The 23,787-nt window shown below is 38.9% G+C and overlaps 1 protein-coding gene and 1 long non-coding RNA gene across 2 annotated transcripts in view; both read left to right on the forward strand.

The window, feature by feature from the left end:
• Positions 1-705: 705 nt before the first annotated feature.
• LOC110382840 (uncharacterized) lies at positions 706-19,419 on the forward strand. Its single transcript, XM_049840176.2, has 10 exons — positions 706-901; positions 12,990-13,171; positions 13,611-13,742; positions 13,962-14,352; positions 14,814-15,193; positions 15,512-15,633; positions 15,878-16,012; positions 16,491-16,742; positions 17,586-17,699; positions 18,228-19,419. The coding sequence occupies exons 2-10, from the start codon at positions 12,995-12,997 to the stop codon at positions 18,310-18,312; spliced, it is 1,788 nt and encodes a 595-aa protein (XP_049696133.2). The 5' UTR covers positions 706-901; positions 12,990-12,994; the 3' UTR covers positions 18,313-19,419.
• A 3,922-nt stretch (positions 19,420-23,341) lies between these two features.
• Positions 23,342-23,787, forward strand: part of LOC135119218 (uncharacterized) — an 82,823-nt gene continuing 82,377 nt past the window's right edge. The window contains exon 1 of the long non-coding RNA XR_010278055.1: positions 23,342-23,722. This is a non-coding gene — a long non-coding RNA (uncharacterized LOC135119218). The remainder of the gene's footprint in view (positions 23,723-23,787) is intronic.

A 23,787-nucleotide genomic window follows, 5' to 3' on the forward strand; every position in this document is an offset into this window, starting at 1 on the left:
GATAGTTTTAAGGAATTTTTTTTCCAGACATACAGCGCCATCTATTAGTCAAAAATCAATTCACTACTATAAATAAACTAATAATACTAAAGCTGTGCTATTTTGGTCTATACGGTTACTCTATAATCATATTGCAATCGTAAATCATTTACAGACAAAATGATTCATTATTGATGACAGAAAAAAATAATAACGTTTATTTCAAAGAAAAAAAATAGCGGAATGCCATGCGCTTCAATCGTAATTAAGTCGGGACTGGATCTCAGTCGAATGTGAATCGTATGTCGCTTAAGTAAAATTAGGAGAATCGGGCCCAGGCGTCTTCGATTAATCGGTGAGCCGACATAAAAACAATATCCCGACGAATTGAGAACCTCCTCCTTTTTTGAAGTCGGTTTATAAAATATATCGTGTTACTAGTGAACATTGTAGCTTCCCAACAGTGAATGAATTTTTCAAATCCGTTTCGTAATTTAGGACCCTATAGAGCACAATCACAAACAAAAATGTTGCCTCTTTATTATTTTAAGTAAGAAGACCACTAAAAAGTACACAGTACCGTACAATAATAAAGATCCTCCGAACGCCCACCCGACTCACACTTGGCCAGTTAAATTGAAGCAAACATTGCAAACTTTTTACATACAAACTGCGTAGACGCAACTTTCGCCGGTAACCGTACACAAATACCAACCAACATAACAGTATTCATATTTTAGTACCAATTTGACTGTCGGACCGAACGCACGTCATTTTTCTTTCCGAGCGCAAATCGTAATTTTGTTTACGTATCAAAAATCGTGTGTGTATATTGAATTTGGTAGATTTTAGTGTTCATATAAAAGTGTTATTTGGCATAAAAATTATTGGTTTTTGAAGTGGTTTTGTAACACTTTTTGTGGTGAGTAATTATGTGTATGTAGTTTATAAAATTATGTCTCTTGCTGTGACTTGCGTTTAGAAAGATTATCTATTTATCTTAATTGACTAACACGTTAGTTGAGAAGGGATGGCTTGCGCGGATTGTGGGTTCAATACCCGGCTGAAGTATGAATAACAAAGTTAAAAGGTCAAAATCGTTTTATTTACATTCTACTAGGCGATTTCCCGCGCTACTACTGCCCGTACTGGGATAAAATATAGCCTATATCACTCCCAGATAATGTAGCTTTCTAATGGTGAAAAAAGAATTTAAAATCGGTCCACTAATTTTTGATTTTATTCATTACAAACAAACAAAGGGCCTCATCTTTATACTATTACTATAAAAAAGAGGTCAAAAGCGTTGTTTACATTTTATTCAAAGTTTTTGAATAGAAAGTATCTTGCAAGTTTTAATATATTTTTAAGCGACTTTCCAAAAAGTAAGAGGTTCTAAAAGTTTAACACTTTCTTACAGGAGTATCATTAGTTATTTACAGTAATAATGCAACCTTATATTAAACAAATAACAATTAACAAAACAAAATTTACAAATTACCTATGAAATAAAGCGGAATTACAATCAAAGTATCAAAAAACTCATCTACGTCGTTGTCAGCGTGGATCGTGCTCAAAAGGCTGAAAAGAAAAATTCTTAAAACAGCCAAAAGCAAAAAAAAAAACTTTAAGATGCTATCATAGAGATGTCAGCAACCCCAGGGCCCCGATTCTCCTAAGTTAATAATGTCAAAATCTAATAGAAATCGAATCGCAATATGATCGAAATAGCAGTTTTAACCATATCGGGCATTCTGCTACTAATAAAAGCATTTGATTGACATTTGATTGGTGTGCGATTGGTCTGCTATTTTGGTGATTTTGGTCTATACGGTAGTTTGCTGTACAATCATTTTGCAATCGTAAATCATTTGCAGACAAAATGATTCATTATTAAATGACAGAAAAGGATAAAAACGTTTATTTCAAAGAAAAAATAGCGGAATGCCACATACGTTTCAATCGTAATCGAGTCGGGATTGGATCTCAGTCGAATCGAGTCGAACATGAATCGTATGTCGCTTAAGTAAAATTAGGAGAATCGGGCCCCAGCGGGGCCCAACAGGGCCGAAGTCTGTCGGGGCTGCGGGTTGTTCGAAAGAGATACCGCGGCCCTGGTACATAAAAGGCCGACGACTGAAAACGACGGTTTTTAGCCAGTAAGAGTCTAACACTCCCTCACCGCTGCTAACCCACAGCGGGAGGGGTCATTTGATGATTTTTGACGTCGTTAAAAAAAAAGGTGCTATCATGGGTCTAGCTAGAAGGCGGTGACGAAATAAACATCATCATGATCTCAGCCATAGAACGTCCACTGCTGAACATAGGCCTCCCCCTTAGATCTCCACAGATACACAAATTATGAAACAGTATTTTTAAAAGCTTCATGAAATACAACTGAATGAAATGTATTGTGGAAGCCAATTATTTGTACTTAGCACCCTCTAAGTAAAAAAGTGTTAGTTGAAGCTCAAGTTTACCGACCACACCACAAACTGTGTCACCATGAATCACTACCATTAAACTATCACTAAAGTTACTACTAACTTAGTGACTATCATTAAAGTTGTCTCAAAAACGCTTCAGCGTGTTGGTTAAAGCTTTGGTTTCCTAGGAAAGCGGTGCCGTCATATAGCGGCCGTAATACAGCGGTGAATGACGTCACCAGAACGTTGTCTCTATGTAAACAAAATGGGGCGGTTTCCCAGAGAGCGGTAACTGACGCCGTAACTTGTAAAAGCGGTGCCGCCATTAGCACGACGGCCGTCTTGACGGTGTCAGATAGTTTGGTGAACGTTTTATTGAAAGCGGTGAAGCTTTATTAAATACGTATTTGTGTTTTTTTTTTTCGAAAGTACCTACCATATTATTGTATTGTCATCAGAACTAAATAGGTACAGTTGCCAATTTCAAGTTCAATTTTCATGACGCTACGATCCTTGGAAGATACCACTACATAGCTACATACAGGTCGACCTAATAAAACTGTGCTGATAAATAGATGTAATTTCATAGTCACAAGCTGGTATTTTCTCAAAATGTATGTGAAATCGTGGGAAACACAGTTCCAAAAATGTCACCCAACTCAGCAGTTCACATGTCAGTACTTACTTACCTATTATAATTCGGTCAATTTTGACCAAATCACATAGGCAGAGCAAAATTACATATAATATTTTCAAATGGAGGCAAATAGGCAGTCGCTTCTTATAAAGCACTGGTACTCAGCTGGATCCGGTTAGACTGGAAGCCGACCCCAACATAGTTGGGAAAAGGCTCGGAGGATGATGATGGATGACAGCCGGGACCCACCAATTTAACGTGCCTTCCGAAACACGGAGGAACTCGTCATGACAATATGATTACCCATCCATAGAGCGACCGCGCCGTTTTTCGAGTTTTTAACCAACATCAAAAAACGAGGAGGTTCTCAAGGCGCCAGTTTATTTTTGTTTGTTTCGTTTCGTCTTTATTGCATGCATAGAAACCTCGCATACTATTCTTTTAGTCGGCCGATAGTTTGTTCGGGCTCATAAATCAGTATGAAGATGAATGGTACTTAGTACGCACATAAGAAAGATCCTGGTATTTGGCCGGTATCAGACTGGCTGAAAACTTTGATTGGACTCAAGAATTTATTTAAAAAAATGTTTATTATGCAAGTTAGTTTACAATAAATAAACAGTTATTTTGAGAAAACCGGCCATGTGCGAGTCAAAATCGCACACGAAGGGTTCCGTACCATTATTTATAAATCGGACAAAAAAATAATCACGTTTGTTGTATGGGAGCCCCCAAAATATGCATTTAATTCTAGTTTTCAGTATTTGTTGTTATAGCGACAACAGAATTACATCATCTGCAAAAATGTCAACTGTCTAACTATCACGGTTCATGAGATACATCCTAGCTTAGTGACAGACGGACGGACGGACGGACGGACAGAGGAGCGAAAACAATAGGGTCCCGTTTTACCCTTTGGGTACGGAACCCTAAAAAACTGAGGTCTATGTTGTCTTTTTCCGCTGACTCATAAGAACAGTTATAGATTTTCTAAAAACTCCGTACCTAAATATTTTTGGTATATATAACCTTGCTTTCTAGTTTACATAGCTGGTCAGATCTATTAGTACCTATGCGCTAATATAAGAGTCTACTGACCCAGTCACGTGATACCTTTCACCAATTAGCTTAGATATATATATCAGTATTTGTGAACTTCTGCCATTTAACACTTCAAGTTGAACTGTTTAGATACCGCGGCCCTGGTACATAAAAGGCCTACTACGGAACACGACGGTGTTTAGTCAGTAAGAGTCTGACACTCCCTCACCGCGCGTAACCCACAGCGGGAGGGGCCATATGATGATTACTGACGTGGTTAAAAAAAAATGGACTGTTTACCCGATTATAGAAGGCAGACATGTGTTGCTGGGGAGTTTGTTGCGCCACTTCTTCCCAGCAAAAACACATAGGAAGTGGTGGGCGTTTGGGGGTTGTCTTTTGTTTTTGACGTTCGAAAAGGGCTGATCTTTTTTTTTTTACTGACGTCAAAAATCATCAAATGAATCCCGCTGTGGGTTAGCAGCAGCGGTGAGGGAGTGTCAGACTCTTACTGACTAAAAACCGTCGTGTTCCGTGGCAGGCCTTTTATGTAGGTAGCAGGGCCGCGGTAACTCGCGCGAACAACCCGCAGCCCCGGCAGAAAAGGGCTGATCTATCATCCTAATTTTTAGTTTAAGTTTGGAGGCTATATTCATATTGATATCAATTATTTACGTTCTACAAGTTTTTTTACACGGTGTTACAGTAAGCTTATAGCCTAGTATATATAAGGTATTGAATACTTACACTAATCTATTACCTACTCCTCAAGTTTCCATCTGTAAGCAAGTTTCTTGTCTTATTAATAGAAAACTGCGGCCCGATTCTCCTAATTTTACTTAAGCGACATACGATTCACGTTCGACTGCGATCCAATCACGACTCGATTACGATTGAAGCGTATTTGGCATTCCGCTATGAATGATTTACAATTGCAATATAGCAGACCAATAGCAAACCAATCGAATGTCGTTGGAATACGATTGGTCTTATTTTAGTAGCAGAATGCCCGATATGGTTAGAACTGCTATTGCGATCATATTGCGATACGATTTATATTCAATTTTGACATTAATATCTTAGGAGAATCGGGCCCCTGAGTTTAAAACAAAACGACTCATGATGCCGCTTCATGTGGCTGCGTCAGTATAACGGTAATATTAGAACCTTCGCAGGCATCTCGTCTGTTAACTGTAGTCTAATATCTAGGTAAGCAGATAACTAGGCATTCTGTTACTGCGGACTGTGGCCTAAGTTCACTGAACAAGCCCGTTTTTAGCACGGTTTTAACGTCAAACTATATGAACCACTAGACCAACGAGGCAGTCTAAACAATAATATGGTACTGTCGAACTGATGGAAACTGAACTTTATCGTATCTCTTAGCGTTTTATAAAAAGCAGTTTAGATACTATACGTAACATTATAGCGAGATATAACCAATTACTGCGTTACTTAACTTCCTTATAAAAAAGGTAAGTAAGTAGAATACATGATTATGTTGTAAGATTTACCGCATTCTGCAAACTTTTAGTCGGCCGATAGTTTGATCCATTTGTTTGACCATTGAGAGCAAAATAAGAAGGTGCCGTAACGGAAAATCGTCTAAAAAAGTAGCGCGACAAAATGCGGGTGAGCGGGGGACGAGGAACGTTACTGTCTTCGCCCATTTTAAGTAATACTAAAAATCAATGGTGATAGATGTCTCAAAGAGCCCAAACGCCTCGTTCGTTCTCTCGTAACTGATCGTTTTGGTCATGCCCACCGTAAGAATTTGACCTAGAAGAAGGCGCTTGATCTACCTGCAATATGGCAACTCCGCTCATCTCTCCTTACTCCGTGGTTCGAGCTCATAATGGAGTATGGAGACGATGGTATGGTAGTAAGCCGCGAGGATCGATCGCTTATTTAGCACGATCAAATTGTTGGTTCCCGGCTGTCATTTGAACATCTTTGGCATTGTTACGGGTAGTCAGAAGCAGGAAAGCCTGAAAACAAGTCTTACCAAGGGGTATTGGGTTGCCCGGGTAACTGGTTTGAGGTGGTTAGATAGGCAGTCGCTCCATGGAACAAGTATTCAACTGTTGTTTTGTATTGTATTCAACTGAACAAGTATTCAACAAGTACTCAACTGCAAGTCAAATAAAATTCAAATTTAAGTTCAAAGCGATCTCTCTCTTCTTAGTCGTTTCCCTCACTGCTGAGGATCGTGACTCCTTCTGATCTTGTCCACTAGATGTCGCCATTTATTGCGTTCTGTTGCTTGATGCATTGCAACATTCATAGGCATCTCCAGCTCTTTGGTAATTTGGTCAGACCACCGTATGGGACTTCGGCCTCTCGGTCTCCTTCCTTCTACTTTCCCGGTCACTATCAGGCGCTCTAAATTATTGGCATCTCTGCGAGCAATATAGCGATAGTCACATGTTTTTATTCCAAATAGGCCTTTGCAGGCTCCGATAAAACGACACACTGGTTGCACGGTACCAAAAAGTTGGGCTCATGGAGAAGAGCCGGCAAGAAACTCCATGGAGACTTTCTTTTCAGTTTCCACCGCAATAACGTAAAAGATTTCCAAATACCTAGCCCAATAAATCAATAAATATACCCAAACAGTTCATAGTTACCAAACAAACAGTATTTTACTGATTTGAATACCAAATTACTGAATCTATATTCGTAACTGCGAACAATTGACGTATACTCACCTACATGCATGAAATTAACGAAACTATTCATGTAGGAAAATAAAGTGGACAGCACGGATTGAAATAACTGATATTTGTGTCGCAAATGCCAAAAACAGAGGCCTCATTTCAGGAGCGGCTGGTCTCATTAAGGAGATCAGCCAACTGCGCAGGACATAAATTATAGTGCACAGGCATTTGCTTGGACACAGGTGCACTCACTATTCCTTTACTGTCATGGCGCGAACGGACGACAATCCGACACCACCGGAGAGATGTCAGACACAGGACTGACATTAAACTACTCTCTGATGCACGGGTGTATCAATCACCAACTTCAGGCTCTCAACACCAGGGTTTAAACTGAGAACATCCCTCTTTTTGCGTCGTTGGTTAAAAATCTCGCATCAAATGTATATTTCAGATATTATAGTTATCGGCACGAATCTTGAGCTCTGACCTTCACCTGCGCAGAAGTAATTTATTGGGTCCCTTTTGTGGTATAAAGCGAGGCGCGGAGGCGGGCTAAAGCGGTGATTGGCCCGCAGCGCATCGCGTCATAGCCGTCACTCGAGATTGGTTCTTTGCTAATAAATCACTTCTGCGCAGATGTAGGTCAGAGCTCAAGATTCGTGCCGATAACTATAATATAAATGCTATGCTACCTCTCTATTTTGGCCTTTTGCAACTGTGCTACGCTTTCAAATTGATAGAATATAATAAAAATTACCAAACAATGTGTTTATTAGTCAGAAGCACGATACCTATTCACGTCAAGTTTGAAATACGTCATAGAAGTTTTAACAACTTTACTGTTTGACGATATGGGTTGTCTTAAAGCTGGTAACTGGTTCCCGCAGTTTCATTCGCGTCTTGGGGGAACTTACTCCTGAATGTGGAAATATAGAAATATAGCCTATGTTACTCGGGGATAGAGTAGCTTTCCAACAGTGAAAGATTTTTTTCTGCAGAGTACAAACAAAGAACGTATTCTCCCCATTTTGTTAGTATAGATTAGAAATACAAAATGGTAATTACATATGTAGTTACCTAATATGAGTCACTTTATAAATAAAGAATTGTTTGCAATTTACAGTCACCGCTTTGAACCTGTTAATTAATATGTGTATGCTAACCCCGCGGTTTCGCCTATGTCCCGTGAGATTAAAAAGATAAAAAAAATACACTTTAACGGCCAGTTTCTTCATCAAAAGTTAAAGTTAAAGTAATGTCTAAAGTAAAAGTAACGGTCAAATTCGTTTTTTCAAGGCTAAAGTGACAGCAAAACTAATAGAAAATTTTAATTTAACCGTTACTTTAGACATTACTTTAGCCATAACTTTAACTTTAACTTTTGATGAAGAAACTGGCCGTAAGTCGACGGATATAGTTTGTTTGGACTCATAAATAAATATGAATATGTATGGTAGTATGCAGTTGTATATTACAAAGATCTGGTATCTAATCGTATCTGAATACTAATTCAATCAGTAGCAGACCGACTGAAAATGATTGAAATAGTTTCCGCTCAGTTTTAGAGCATATAATAAAAAAAAACTCATAAATTATTCAAAAATAAATTGCGAACATTCACAAATAAGAAACGTGTGAATTGCTGTTTCAATTTACTTTTATTGTAGCTGTAAACATTTTGCTAAAAATTACTTCGACTACCTTGGATTGAGTAACTAGGTTTCAGTGTGAAGTTTCACCCGCATCTCTAGGGAACCTACTTCCCACACCCGGATAAAAAAATGCCCAATAGCCTTCCTCAATAAATTACTAGTACTGATTTTTAGGGTTCCGTACCCAAAGGATAAAACGGAACCCTATTGTTTTCGCTCCTCTGTCGGGCGTATCAATCACCAACTTCCAGGCTCCGGGCTGCTTTGTGAAAGTTTTCTAAAACCCACAAAGCGGCTCAGCAGCCGCACTTACTACAGCTACCAACTACCTATAGGATCTGTTACAGCCTTTTTTTATCGTACCACTGCTCTCACACGGAGAAGGTTTGAGCGTTAATCACCACGCTTGCTCAATGCGGGTTGCTGATTTCGGACTATAGTCCAGGTTTCCTCAAGATGTTTTCCTTGACCTTTTTATCAGCCATTGGTGTCTAGGGTACACTTAGAAAGTACATAAAAACTGAGAAAAGTGCCATTGGTACTTGCCTGACCAGGAAACGAACCCCGCACTCTCATACTCGAGAGGTTGGTTCTTTACCCACTAGGCCCCTATAGGTATAGTGTACCTATTAGGCCTCGCCACGGTCCATAACTAGCGTAGGAACTGTAGAAGTCTCACGTGCTACTTACTGGAGCCAAACCACGTAAGAGCGATCTTTATCACGCTCTGGTAATCATGGGATATTATCTGTCGCATCCGCGTGAGTTCAATGACTCTATTTACCCGACTGCGGCGAATGAGGTTGTGTGTTTGACTAGTAGCTTGGTAGATAGATGGGTGCGTTTTTAGGGTTCCGTACCCAAAGGGTAAAACGGGACCCTATTGTTTTCGCTCAACTGTCCATCCGTCCGTCCGTCCACCAGGCTGTATCTCATGAACCGTGATAGATAGAGAGCTGAAATTTTCATCACCGCTATAACAATAAATACTGAAAACTAGAATCAAATAAATATTGGGGGGAGAGGGAGGGCTCCCATACAACAAACGTGATTCTTTGTCGGTTTTATAAATAATGGTACAGAACCTTTCGTGCGCGAGTCCGACTCGCACTTGGCCGGTTTTTAGGAAATAGTTGGGGCCAGATTCTTCAAAAGGCTAAGTTCTGTGGTGACCATCTTGTCATTAAGTTACTCCGTGTTTCGGAAGGCACGATAAATTGTTAAGTCCAGGCTGTCATTTGAACATTTTTGGTAGTCAATACGGGAAGTCAGAAACCAGAAAATCTGATAATCAGTCTAAAGGATAACTGTGTTGAGGGTGTCAAATAGGTAGTCGCTCCGTGTGACACACTGGTACTCAGCTGCGGTCGATTAGACTGGAAGCCAACCCCAACACGCTAAGAAAAGTTTTTTTATGGGTTATCATCAAATGAGCCCTCCCGCTGTTTGTTAGCAACATGAGGGAGTATCAGACTCTTACTGACTAAAACCCATCATGTTCCTTCATAGGCCTGTTATGTACCAAGGCCGCGGTAACTCGAACAATCCCGCAGCCAATTCTTTTAACAAAACTGCCTCTTACTAAACACTATAATAATAATTTATAGCTCAAAAAATTGCCAATATATCCTACAGTCTATGTAGTAAGCTAGCAATATTGCACACAGACTATGTAACTTCCTAGTTTTGTACGGTATGAGCATTTAATAGCTAGATTGTGATACACGCTAAGGCTGGTTATTCACGGTATGGTACGATACGGTACGGTACGGTGTGGTATTTTCAAGCGATGTGTAAAAATGTTCACCTCGTGGTGGCCTATTGGGTAAAGAACCAACCTTTCAGGTATGAGGGTGTGGGTTCGATTCCAGGTCAGGCAAGCACCAATGCTAACTTTTCTAAGTTTGTATATTATCATCATCATCATCATCTCAGCCATAGAACGTCCACTGCTGAACATAGGCCTCCCCCTTAGATCTCCACAGATACCTGTTGGAGGTACTTTCAAAGAATATCTTGGACACCAATAGCTGACAAAAAGGTGAAGGAAAACATCTTGAGGAAACCTGAACTATCCATTGGTGATTTTTGGTATAGTCCAGGTTTCTTCAAGATGTTTTCGTGTTACAGCGGCCCTGGTACATAACAGGCCTACGAAAGAACATGATGGGTGTTAGTCAGTCAGAGTCTGATACTCCCTCACGTTGCTAACATTAAGTAGCCTGAGCCTTAGGTCTTAGGCTGTCATTAAGCAGTGCTTACTATCTATACTAATATTATAAAGCTGAAGAGTTTGTTTGTTTGTTTGAACGCGCTAATCTCAGGAACTACTGGTCCAATTTGAAAAATTCTTTCAGTGTTAGATAGCCCATTTATCGAGGCAGGCTATATGCTACTTTTTATCCGGGTTCGTGCAGAGATTTCTACGGGATGCGGGTGAAACCGGTGGCAGAAGCTAGTTATAGATATATACGTAACCACGTAAGTAAATAGCTATTCCTTCTTAATTAAAACTTCTTTGACGATGTGTCGTAAAGTATATTACGCTTTATCTACGTTTTTGCTAGAAAATTACTTCCTCAATTTTAGATTGACATCTTAAAACCCGGCCAATCGCGAGTCGGACTCGCGTACGAATGGTTCCGTACCTTTACGAGTGTCATTAAAAAAATACGTTGTTAATAGATAAAATGCTTATTACCCGACTGCCAAAGAAGGAGGGTAATGTTTTATTATTCTTGTTTTCAGTGTTTCATTATAGCGGCAACAATAGGTAATACATCATCTGTGAAAGTTTCAACTGTCTAGTTATAATGTTTCTTGTGATACTTACAGCCTGTGACAGACGAACGGACGAATAGACAGCGAAGTTTTTGTAGTATGCTCACATTACTTAAACTTCGCTAAGTTTTAATCATCGGGTACATAATCCTAATAAAAATTGCGTAAATGTAGGATTCTGCTGGGGTGCACTGTGTGGCACTGTAACGAACTCAAATGTTTCTCCTGTTCTACTCGCTCTAATTATGACAAAAGGTTAAAAACGCTTAACCCTATAAAAAGCAAAAAATAACTTTTAACACTACGTAAACTAAATTTTGTCGTGTCGGGGGACCGCTCTAATTCATTACTTTAGATACGTTTTTTTTTTAAACGAATGTTGTAATTAGGTAGGTTTGATTAGATTTATGTAAGTATTTATGAAGGTAAAAAGCGGTCCCCCGACACGTCAAAATTTAGTTTACGTAGTGTTAAAAGTTATTTTTTGCTTTTTATAGGGTTAAGCGTTTTTAACCTTTTGTCATAATTATTGCGTACTTTTTTTGGGTCGGGGGTTTTTTTAAATTTATAATTTAATTTTATTTCATGCTTTTTAAAGGAGCTCCTTAATTTTTCCTTCTTTCATTTAATTTATTTTATCTTAAGATGTGATCGCTATATGCGATCTCGGCCAAAGGAAGCTGTTTAACAATCCTCATGACAAACTGGCTCTGGGAGAATTGCACAGATTGAGAAACAATAAAGATTATCCTTTGGACATTCTAGATTTTCAGCAAAAATATAAATCGGTTTATCCGTTTTATTCCGGCATTTCAGGGTTTCATCCACCACATCCCATTTCCAGCATCAGGTTCTCGTCAATTAGAAACATGAAGAGAACTCGTCAAGACAAATTCAACGAGCCCAAACTCGATGGGTTTACTAAAAGGCAGTTCAGGGTTACGTCTCCTACCTTCGAGCCCTAACAGCAGACCAGCTCAGTGGTTCCAAAAGACATTAGTGTTTCAAATTTCAGATCCCACATATACTTGCAAGTAAACTGAGCGTGTAACATTCCTATGACATCTAGCAAACGAGCTGATGACCTTGAAGACCTGAACCGATTTCCACCAAACATAGCTAAGAACACTCCCGACTGACATACCTTTTAAACAAAAAAAACCGCATTACAATCGGATCATCCGTTTGGGAGCTACGATGCCACATACACACACACACACACACGCACACACACACACACACAGACACGTCAAACTTATAACACCCCGTCGTTTTTGCGTCGGGGGTTAACAAAACAGCCACAAATGTAACTGGGTTGAGGAGGTTAGCCCATCTAACCTCCTCAACCCAGTTACATTTGTGGCTGTTTTGTTGTCAGTCGTCAGTCAGTCGTTCCTTGTGGCACACTGGTACTCAGCTGCATCCGGTTGGACTGGAAGCCGAACAAAACATATTTCGAGCAAAAGGCTAGGGTGATGATGACCATTATTTTTCTCTATTTCTAAAAAAAGATGAGGTTTTCCTATCTCTATTATTTTGCAATATTGACGACCATTTTTTCAGTTTTTTTTTTTTTTTAATAAAAAAAAAAAATATTAGCTTCACTTGTTACTATGTATTTAAGAAAATCTTGCAATCTTAATTTGACCCACTTCCCGGTCTTCGATTAGGATGAAATTTTGCACCCGCTCTGAGTTCTGATGACAATACATGACTTGGTAACGAAGGACTAGAAACGTTACAAAAAGCTTGTTTTTTAGTTTTTTTTAACCTTTTGGTGCTGTATTTAATTTAGTGTTAATACGTATTTCAGACACAATGTTCCAATACGACTACGAGAAGCGACCGCCGTCGTCGACGTCGTGCGAGAGTCGTGCGACGGCGACGACCGACTGGAGCCGAGGATACCCGAGCTTGCCCGAACGCGTGCCGAACGCGCGTCGCCCCCTGCCGCCCAGACCAACTGTCATACACCGGGTGCCTGATAAGACTACTGTGAGTTCATCTGCCTAGCCTTTTCTTAGCGACATTAATGATGAGGTCGGGTTCTTGTCTTGAAGGATGCAGCTGAGTGCCAGTTTGGCACATGCAGCGACTGCTTATCTGACCCCCTCAACCCAGATACCCGGGCAACCCAATACCCCTAAGTTAGACTAGTGTCAGATTTACTGGCTTCTGACTACCCGTAACGACTGCCAAGGATGTTCAATGACAGCCGGGACCTAAAGATTAACGTGTCATCCGAAACACAGTCATTGGTGTCTAAGATACTTAGAAAATACTTACAAACTTGGAAAAGTTGCATTGGAACTTGGCTGACCTGGAATCGAACCCGCGCCCTCATACTCGGGAGGTTGGTTCTTTGCCCGCTAGGCCACCACGACTTTATAATACTAGTATAGATATTGAACACATTTTCATCCATAAATTCCAGGTGCCTCTAAAAGTATGGATAATAGCGAGCGCGTCGTGCTTCGCGGTGTGCGCGGCGCTGGTGCTGGCGACTGTCGTCATCACCAAGTGGGGCAGCTCCGACGCCTTCACCACTAGGGAGCTGTTCCCGCCGGTAATCTATCTATCTATATGTATAGTTTAGATATAAAAGTATGGATAAGTATGTTTCGCGGTGTGCATAATGCATAATCTGAATAAATAAAAATGAATCCCTACAGCATCCCTAAAATTCGAGGAGAGATATACCTACTTAGGCCCGGGAGAAGGACACAGTCACAAACCGACCGCGCCAAGCGTTGCTGAACCTACATGTTAATAATTATCTTTTCAGGAACCAATCCTAGCTCCTCAGTACCCCACGCCAGCACAATACACAACAGAATCGGACGAAATAGAAGAAAGCGCCATTTTGCAAAAAAATATCGTTGCCAACAGAGAGCATAAAAACCTCATTTCGAAAACTCAAATACATCCTCTACACGACGAAATCCTTCATGAAGAACGAAATATTAAGAAAAAAGATAAAGCTGTCATTGAAACGCCTGAAGAAGATTTAAAAGCAAAAGATAATTTGAATTTGGAATCTCTTAAAGAACAGAAAATGGCGCGAAAGATTGAAGCCAATGAAACAAAGATGGTGGTCGAGGAAGTCCCGAGTTTCAAGCCGATGTTGCCAGAATTAAATATACATAAGGATTTGGATTTAATGTATAATATGGGTCGTAAGTTAATACTTTACACTTTTTAATAGTAGAAAACCAAAGTTTTTCTTTCTTCTATGTTAAGTCCTCAATCAAACGTGATTCAATTAAAAAATCTATGCTTAGAATATAAATATATTTAGTTATATTTATGTTTACTTATAAGATCGTTCTTGCAGCTAAGATATTATCAGACCTATAATCGATGGAGGCCCTTTCAAAATACGGGAGTGCAAAGGACGAGGAACATTACTGTCTTTGCCCTATTACGCTTTACTTGGACCTGAAAATTTTTTTGCAATGCCAAAAATGGTTGACAGGTGTCTCAAAGAACCCGAACACCTCGTTAGTTCACTCGTAACTAATCGTTTAGGTCATGCCCACCGTACCTATTTGGCCTAGATGATTCGCCTGTCCTACCTAAGGCATCTCCGCTCATCTTTCTTTACTCCTTTTAAATAATATAAATATTCTCTCCACAGCCAAAGACGACTACTTGTACGACGACGAAAATCTCTACGACGACTACATGCAAAGCAATACCATGACCTCATACCTCATCGAGAAAGTCCAGGAACTACACGACTGGGTGGTCACAGACCCCGACTTCAAGAACAACACGACGAGAACTGACACCGACTTCGGATCTTTATTAAAAGCCTTAAATGAAAGTCTGGTCGAAGGGAACGTGACGATAGTCATGCATAAGCTAAAAGACATGTATTTTGGGGAGAATTATACGAATTTGAATAGTAGTAGGAAGATGATTGTGACAAATAGTACTGATATGGTGTCCTTTGGGATTTTGACTCTGGATGTGATGCTGTTGCATAATATTCAGTTGATGGCTTGGGAGAATCAGGTGAGAATTTTAATGTTTCTGCTTTAGTAGACATAGCAATCATTTCTTTGAAAAGAATCATCATCCGCCGAGAATTTTTCCCAACTATGTAGGGATCGGCCTTCAGTTTAACCGGATGTAGCTGAGTACCAGTGTTATACAAGCGACTGCCCTATCTGACTCCCTCAACCTAGTTACCTTGGCAACTCAATACCCCTTGGTTAGACTGGTGTCAGACTTACTGGCTTCTGACTACCCGTAACGACTGTCAAGGATGTTCAAAGGCAGCTGGTTAAAAAATTCAATAAAGTAAATAATGACTTAAAATAAATATTTCAGGAGATAGCCCGAAACAAGATGCTGAAAGACCCCGACGTGTTTGCCTTCAACGCTCTGTTCCTAGACCCGAGTAAGGTGGAGACCAAGCATAACGAAGTGGCTCACGATGGATCCATATTCTTGTAAGTAACACTCATATTATAAACACTTCTTAAGAAAAAATAATAGTTTACAAAAAAACATGTTTTTAGCACGTCCGCCATATTGGGGCGGCCGCCATATTGGATTTGTAATTACGTTTCTTAGCTAGTCATGTATTGTCATCAGACGGCACACGTACCACAAACGATTTAAAGTTCGTGTGATGACTCGAGTCTTCTTTTGAAATGTTTTTTTATTTTTTATTTTTACCTTATTATTTAACAGGAAGCGACTAACCCCCCGTCAGGACCCCATAGACGACTTGGACATCGGGAAGAACCTTCTAGAGAACATCATGGAGGTCGGCATGAGCACCGCTCGCGCCGCCATACACCTCGGCAGAGCTTACAAGAACACCAGGTATGTACCACGGACCAACAATCTTCCGAGCCTTTTCCCAACTTTGTTTTGGTCGGCTTCCAGTGTAACCGGATGAGTACCAGTGTTTTATATAAAGCAACTGCCTATTTGACCTCTTCTGTTAGTAATTAAGTCTGACACCAGTCTAGTGAAGGGGTACCTATTGGGTTACCGAGTAACTGGGTTGAGGAGGTGAGATAGGGCAGTCACACCCTTGTAAAACACTGTCAATCCGCTGCATCCGTTTAGACTGGAAGCCGACCCCAACTTAGTAAGGCAAATGGCTCGGGAGATGATGATGACAATAATATAGTACCTACCTACTTTCAAACTGATCTGACGATGGAGTTGGAAGAACTGGAAATTCATGATGCAACATCGTATCATAGCTGGACCTGTTGGAAAAGTCTTGTTATGATTTGTACTTGCATTTATAAAATCGTGTTTTTCTAGTGTTTTTTTAATTTATTTTTTCCAGAAACATCCTCAACCAGATTTCAAACAAGGAACTGCAGGCTAGCAACATTCAGAACCAGTTATCCCGCAACATAGATGGCAACACTCACGCTCTCAACCACTTACAAACCTCTTTTGACAGTACGCACGGTGTTGCCAGTACAAATGGTAGTTTTTATACCGAGTTGGATTGCATTTGGTTGCTGTACTGCAGGAATTTGGTCGCGACTACTAAGTTGAATCAGCCTTACAATACTATGGCTAGGATTAATGGGTAAGTTTATAATGTGTTTTTTTCTTAAATAGCTATATTTTCTAATTAGCGACCCGCCCCGGCTTCGCTCGGGATAACAGTATTTCCCCACTATTTAATGTATGTTATTATACATTAAACCTTCCTTTTCAATCACTCTATCTATTAAAAGAAACCGCATGAAAATCGATTGCGTAGTTTTGAAGATTTAAGCGTACAAAGGGATATAGGGACGGAAAAAGCGACTTTGTTTTATACTATGTAGTGAGGAAGTCCATGCATAATTTAAATGGCACTGAACCTGAACACTAGGATACCCTGTATCGTGGGGCTCATTCCCTTTCGTCTCCAGTGGATAATTTTCTCTAGATTTTCGCTAGTAAGCTAAAACAGTTTCCTTACATAAGTTCTTTAACATTTATACTCGCACAAAATTTTGTTTTTGTTTCATAAGTTCTGAAATTAAATCATCAAGATAGTTAGATGTGGACAGGGTCTCAAATCATGGATAACAAATACATAGTTAGTAGCAATTCCCTACAGGAGAACCACTTCCCGAAACAGGGTAAAAAGTAGCCTATTTACTTAGTCGCTATATGTATACCAAACATTTTCATTCTATCGATTTGGTGGGGAAGGGTGAGAGACAGACAGAGTTACTCTCTTAAAAAATTTAAGGAAATTAATATTTTGGGTGTAAAATCTCTGACGTGTTATAAAAACTTAACACATAAAATAACGAATTGCTATTCAGAAGACCCTAGATTACTTTCTTATAAACTATCGAACTAAATTATACTGCTTACATGAATTATTTCTTGAATTAATGATGTAGGTATGTAATGTTTATAAATTTTGTTTCAGCGTGGCTCTGCGGATGCTAACAGGCGAGCTGGCAGCAAACAAGGCGCTGGACACCATGATATATGAACTGCTCACCGGCTGGACTGATCTCAAGTGTAACGATATGTTCCCCAGGTAAATAGGTACAATCAAATATACAAAAAAAAACATTATCACTTATATTATATAATAAGGTGTGGTGGTGGCCTCGTGGGTAAAGAACAAGAGGGAGTGGGTATCGGACCTACTCCCTGACATTCCAGGTCAGGCAAGTAGCAACGCAACTTTTCCAAGTTGTATGTACTTTCTAAGTATATGTTGGACACCAATGACTGTGTGTTCGGATGTCACGTTAAACTGTAGGTATTCAAGTCATCATCCTCCGAGCCTTTTTCCCAACTATGTTGGAGTCGGCTTCCAGTCTAACCGAATGTAGCTGAGTACCAGTGCTTTACAAGAAGCGACTGCCTATCTGACCTCCTCAACCCAGTTACCCGGGCAACCCAAAACCCCTTGGTTAGACTGGTGTCAGACTTACTGGCTTCTGACTACCCGTAACGACTGCCAAGGATGTTCACTGACAGCCGGGACTTACAGTTTAACGTGCCATCCGAAACACAACTACAAGTGTAGGTATTCAAGTATTCCTTATATTTTACCCAGGTGCAGCAAAGTGAACGCAGCGTCAGTAGTAATGGACACAATTCTTCAATCTCATAGAAAATCACAAGCCACCAACAGAGGATGATACACATTATTGAGTACATAGTTAAATTATTCTTTTTAACCTATTAAATACCCCAATTAGTTAGTTATTTGAGGTAGCTCAATTTTCCCGTTCCTTTACAATTAGTTTATCAGAAAGCTATTCTTTTGTTTGTTTGATATGTTTCCACGGTAATAGGGCTGAATTAATAAATATGAGATCTGGCATAATGAAGGACTGGATACAGTCAAAAACTATTAAAATACCTAAAGTGTCGTAGTAATTGCTTCGGCCGCTTTACCGTGAAAATGTGGCAAATAATGTTTCTATCGCATTTATAAAACAAGTTTGTTTAAAAATAGTAATATTGTATTAAATAATCTGATTTGTTTGCTCAGTATCTACTTATTGATTCGATTTAGGGATAAATCAAACGCTGTAACTAAGAATAGTTGAAAAAAAAACTACCAAATTGGTAAGAAAATTGTTACACTGGCAATATTTTTTGTAATTGTTAAGTTTTTAGAGTTTATTACTTTGCTTAATTTATCTGATTTATTGTATTTTAAACTCCGTTTGAGGTAAAGTTTTTATATTCAAACTTCGTACTCTCAAATGTAGTTTGAAGATTATATTTTTTAGTCTTAAGATTAATTTAAACTTAACGTTATGAAATAAAAGTACTTATAAAACCAGGAAATATTTCTAGCGTGGTCATACGTTAGCTATCTTATTTAAGAGGCTCAGTAAAATGCACACTAAACTGTGGGCCAACTATCAGCCGATAGTTTGTGGCGCTATAATCTATAAAATAGCTGAACGCAGGGATATGTATGTAATCGCGTAAACGTTGGAAATCTATTTTTTACCTAAGGTCTTCCAAACTATACACAGCTATAGCACACAGGGACGAAAATAATCGTGTATACTTTGTAATAATCTAACTAGCTAGCTTGTTCCAAAGTATACTGTATCTAAACATTTACGAACTAATCGTGTATAGATTGTAATAAGATTTCGCATCGGCGAAAGACCACGGTAGAAATTATATAAGCAGGCCTGTCATTTAATAACTTGTAAAGTACATAATTCCTTAATTTTAAGTACAAAAGTAAATCAATTAAAATAGGTATTGTATAAGTAATGTTAATTTAAATTAAAGAGGCTTATTTTGTTAAATAGACTGAGAAATTAAAATAAAAACGTTGAATAAAATGTGATATGTTTTATTTCACAAGTAAGTCGTGGTAGTCTACATAGTGGGTAAAGAGCCAACCTCTCGAGTATGAGGGTGTGGGTTCGATTCCAGTTAAGGCAAGTACCAATGCAACTTTTCTAAGTTTGTACGTACTTTCTAAGTATATCTTGGACACTAATGGCTGATAAAAAGGTGAAGGAAACATCTTCTATACATATAATATAGGTGAATATTTGTGAAAGACAGCTGGGTGATCTCCTTAGAGAGAATAGCCGCCGTGGCCGACAATCAGACTTGACGCTACTATTGTTATTATAGACTACATCCAACAACTGTACTGGGTTGATGCCTAAGGAAGACAAAAATCAGGAAGAACCCTCGTAAAATAAAAATACAGCAACACATTATTCATTTAATAGCTTAACCGAAGATTATATTCAGATTTTTCGATACTATCCTTTGACTACCCTTGTCTAAAGCCCTCAGAGTTTTCTTGAGGGTCTTTATAATAGTTTCCATTATCTCTTGAACGTCGTATCGCTTATTATCTGCAAAGTCCCTCAAGCTAGTTTCTATGTCTATCCATTCTAGAGTATTCGACTCGTTTCTAGGCATCTTCTGATCAAGTAAGTCGATAATTTCTAAAAATGCCAGCGTAGAGTTGACCCGGTGACTGGCACTAAGAGTCTCAACGATCAAAGGCTGATTTTTATGCGTTATAACGTTCTTCAATATCATGAAAATAGGACGTAAAAGTCTTACAGGTAACCTCTCCATTTTGTCGACTGCCTCTTTTAACTTTTTTTCCGTGTGACTTTCGAGAGCGTTGTGGTAATTTGTATTTTTCGCAACCTCGGTTAAGGCGTCTATGCTTTGCTTGAACTTCTTGTCGTCACATTGAAGGAGGATAGTTAGTACGTCAGTTAAGAATTCTGGGAAGCCCTTCCCACTGCGACATATACCGAACTTTTTACACGCATGTCCTAGTTCCAGCTTTTGTTCTTTCTGTATTTCTTTTTGGAATATATTCGCTGTGCCGACATTGTGTCTCAAAACACCTTTCTTATCCATATCCCCGATCATAAAATTAACCAAACGGTTCAAAATACGATTGGACATATCTATAGTGTTCAATACCACTTTCTGGGTTCCTAACCTGGTTTTAATTTTCTGCGTTTTGGTATCAGCTAGAAACTCTTTGAATTTATCTTCGTAGCTTTTTGATATTGCTTCTATTTGCTTTTTAACGTGGTACTGACTCGTTTTGCCTTTAACAACGTCGAAGACTTTGAGTGTTTGTTTGTACAAATGATTTGTGAAGTCATTCACTTTGGCGTCGTCCTTAATTTTGTGTGTCTTATTGTCATATATCTCGCCGGTTCTCATTGTGGTAACTACAGTTGTAGTTGGTTTAGTCGCATTCGTTACAACAGTTCCATTCGCTCTAACTACTTTTCCTGTATTTTCATTAGTTTTATTTAAATGATGGTCTTTAGCCAGTTTCTCTTTCTCATTAAATGCGGCATTAGTTTTGTCAATAAAAGAAGCCGCATCTTCGTTTACCTTACCATGTTTTTCAAAACTATTTGCTTTAAATTTCTCAACTTTCTCAGGCGTTGGTTCATACGGATCTATGGGTTTTCTGACCTTTTTTGGAGTAGTAAAGTCGTACATATCGAATCTTGTGGCTTCTTTCGGCGTGGTTGCTTCGTCGCTGTCGATTAAAGATGAACTTTCTTCACTTTTGGAGCTGAACGTAACATGTTTGGCAGTCTTTTTGTCATCATCATTTTCAAGACTTTCTTGCATTTTTTCAAACTCGTGATGTTTTTCCTTTTTCTTAACTTCGTGCTTCTTCTTATTATCATGATGATCATCGTTCTTCTTGTGTTTCCCACTCTTCTTATTGCTATGCTTATCTGATTTCCGTTCGTGCTTTCTAGGTTTACGCTCGCCTTTATCAGTTTTCCGTTTAACTTTTTCATTAGATTTTGCGTGTTTTGTTTTCTTGCGTTTATCAGATTCTTTTGGAGTTTTATGTTTTTCATGGTGGACAGTTTTCCGAAGCTCCGCTGCCTGTTTTCGCACTTTGGCTTCTTTTTGCGTCAGTCTTTCCTCATCTTGGTGCAATTTGTCGTGTTCTGTGTGAGCGCCTCGTTTGTGTGGCTTCTCGTCTTGTTCCTCGGAACTGTCATCGTTGGTCTTGGCGTCTCCGAGTCTGCTGGCTGCTCCGGGACTCAGGATCTTGTACTCGTAACTCCAGTTCGGTCCAAGATCTATGAGCCCATCTATTTTGATGTTCACTCCTTCTATGAATGTTATCGTACCTGAAAATTGTCGCACTATTATTGTAAAGGCAATTTTGTGTGGTTGACCTACGTTTGTTTATCGAATGGATTTTGATGCAACTTGGCAATAATACAGCTTATCAGAAGAGATGATCTCTCTGCGGTGGTGTCGGATTGCCATTCCATCGCGCTATGAGAGTGAAGGAATAGTGAACTTGTGTTTGCGCAAATGCTCGTGCACTATAATATGTCCTGCGCAGCTTTCTGATCTCCTTATATGAGAACAACCCATAATTGGCTAGGACGCCATTATTATAAATAACTAGCTGGTGCCCGCGACTTTGTCTGCGCAGGATTAGTATTTCGAACAATATGTTTATAAATTGTAGCCTATGTGTTATTCTGATGTATAAGCTATATTATTGTAAAGTTTCATTAAAATCCATTCAGTAGTTTTTGCGTGAAAGAGTAACAAACATCCATCCATCCATCCATACAAACTTTCGCGTTTATAATATTAGTAGGATGTATCGATCTATGGACTTTTTAATATCCATCTTTAAATGATATAAGGGAAAAATCACTCACAAAAAATAAAGAAAATCTTCTGTGTAAAGTACATTCCATCTCCTTATCGTGCCGGCTTAGAACAATATATTTCATAGTTTATTGTTTTTATAATATTTTTATGTTTACGATGAAATACGTTGTAGCATTTATTTTATCAAAAACTAGCCATTTTCCCGCGGTTTCACCCGCGTCCCGTGGGAGCCATTGCCCGCACCGGGATAAAATATAGCCTATGTTACTCGCAGATAATATAGCTTTCTAATGGTGAAATAATATTTAAAATCGGTCCAGTAGTTTTTGAGTATTACAACCAAACAAACAAAGTTTTCCTCTTTATAATATTAGTATACCTAGATGTATTTTTATAATAGGTACCTGTATTTTCTCTTTAAGAGCTCATGACAAAGTTAAATCGATCGCTTGGCGCGGTCGACCATGGATGGGTGACCAACTTATCATGACAAGGTCTTCCGTGTTTCAGAAGGCACGGTATATTGGCGATTGCAACTGTCATTTGAACATCTTTAGCAGTTGCTATGGGTAGTCATTAAGGGTGTCAGAAGCCAGAAAGACAAACACCAGCTTACTAAATAAAATGTTTTTCTTTCTTTCTAAAAAAACGGCTAAGTAAATCGGACTCGCTCACGAAGGGTTCCGTACCATTATTTAAAATGAGCAACAAATCACGTTTGTTGTATGGGAGCCCCTCAAAATATTTATTCTACTCTAGTTTTTGTTGTTATAGCGGCAACAGAAATACACCATCTTTGAAAATTTCAACTCTAACTATCACAGTTGCAAGAGATACAACCTGGTGACAGACGGACGGACAGAGGAGCGAAAACAATAGGGTCCCGTTTTACAATTGGAGTACGGAACCCTAAAAATACCTATCTAAATCAGTTCATTTACTTAAATCATTTTTTTGTTAAGAACTATGGCGCCACAGACAGACTCTCCTCGACAGACCCTCTTTTTGCGACAATGGTCAATTTTGAAAAAATAAAACAAAATCTTTATAAAATATCTATAATATGTAATTATATTCATATTTACAAAAAATAGTTTTACACTTATTATCAATATTATCTTAGGGTAGACTAAATCAATCAATTTTATCATTTAGCTTGGGTTTACTCTTAGCCGAAAGCAATTTACTTACGACTGACTTTAAACCATTTCACCAATATGCATAACCTCCTTTTTAACAGTCGGTTAAGACTGAGACTGAATCTAGCCAAAAACTTGTACCTAAATATACAGTTCTGAAAATATTTATTATAGATGTTTTTATCTCACGAAAGCGGGTGAGCTGTATTAGTGTGTGTAAATGCATATGCACATTATATTTGTACAGTCAACTGCTGGACAGTGGTAACAGTTTTATAGGAAAATCGTACTTATTACTATTGAGTTAAGGTGCATGACAGTTAACACTGATGTGCGGTCTACCGTACGACT

This window comes from Helicoverpa armigera, chromosome 31 (genome assembly GCF_030705265.1).
Source record: "Helicoverpa armigera isolate CAAS_96S chromosome 31, ASM3070526v1, whole genome shotgun sequence".
Taxonomy (NCBI): domain Eukaryota; kingdom Metazoa; phylum Arthropoda; class Insecta; order Lepidoptera; family Noctuidae; genus Helicoverpa; species Helicoverpa armigera.

Coding starts and splice junctions, on each gene's coding strand:
- LOC110382840 (XM_049840176.2), top strand. CDS start 12,995: ATGTTCCAATACGACTACGAGAAGCGACCGCCGTCGTCGACGTCGTGC. Junction 13,172..13,610: donor GGGTGCCTGATAAGACTACT/GTGAGTTCATCT, acceptor CATAAATTCCAG/GTGCCTCTAAAAGTATGGAT. Junction 16,743..17,585: donor ACTATGGCTAGGATTAATGG/GTAAGTTTATAA, acceptor ATTTTGTTTCAG/CGTGGCTCTGCGGATGCTAA.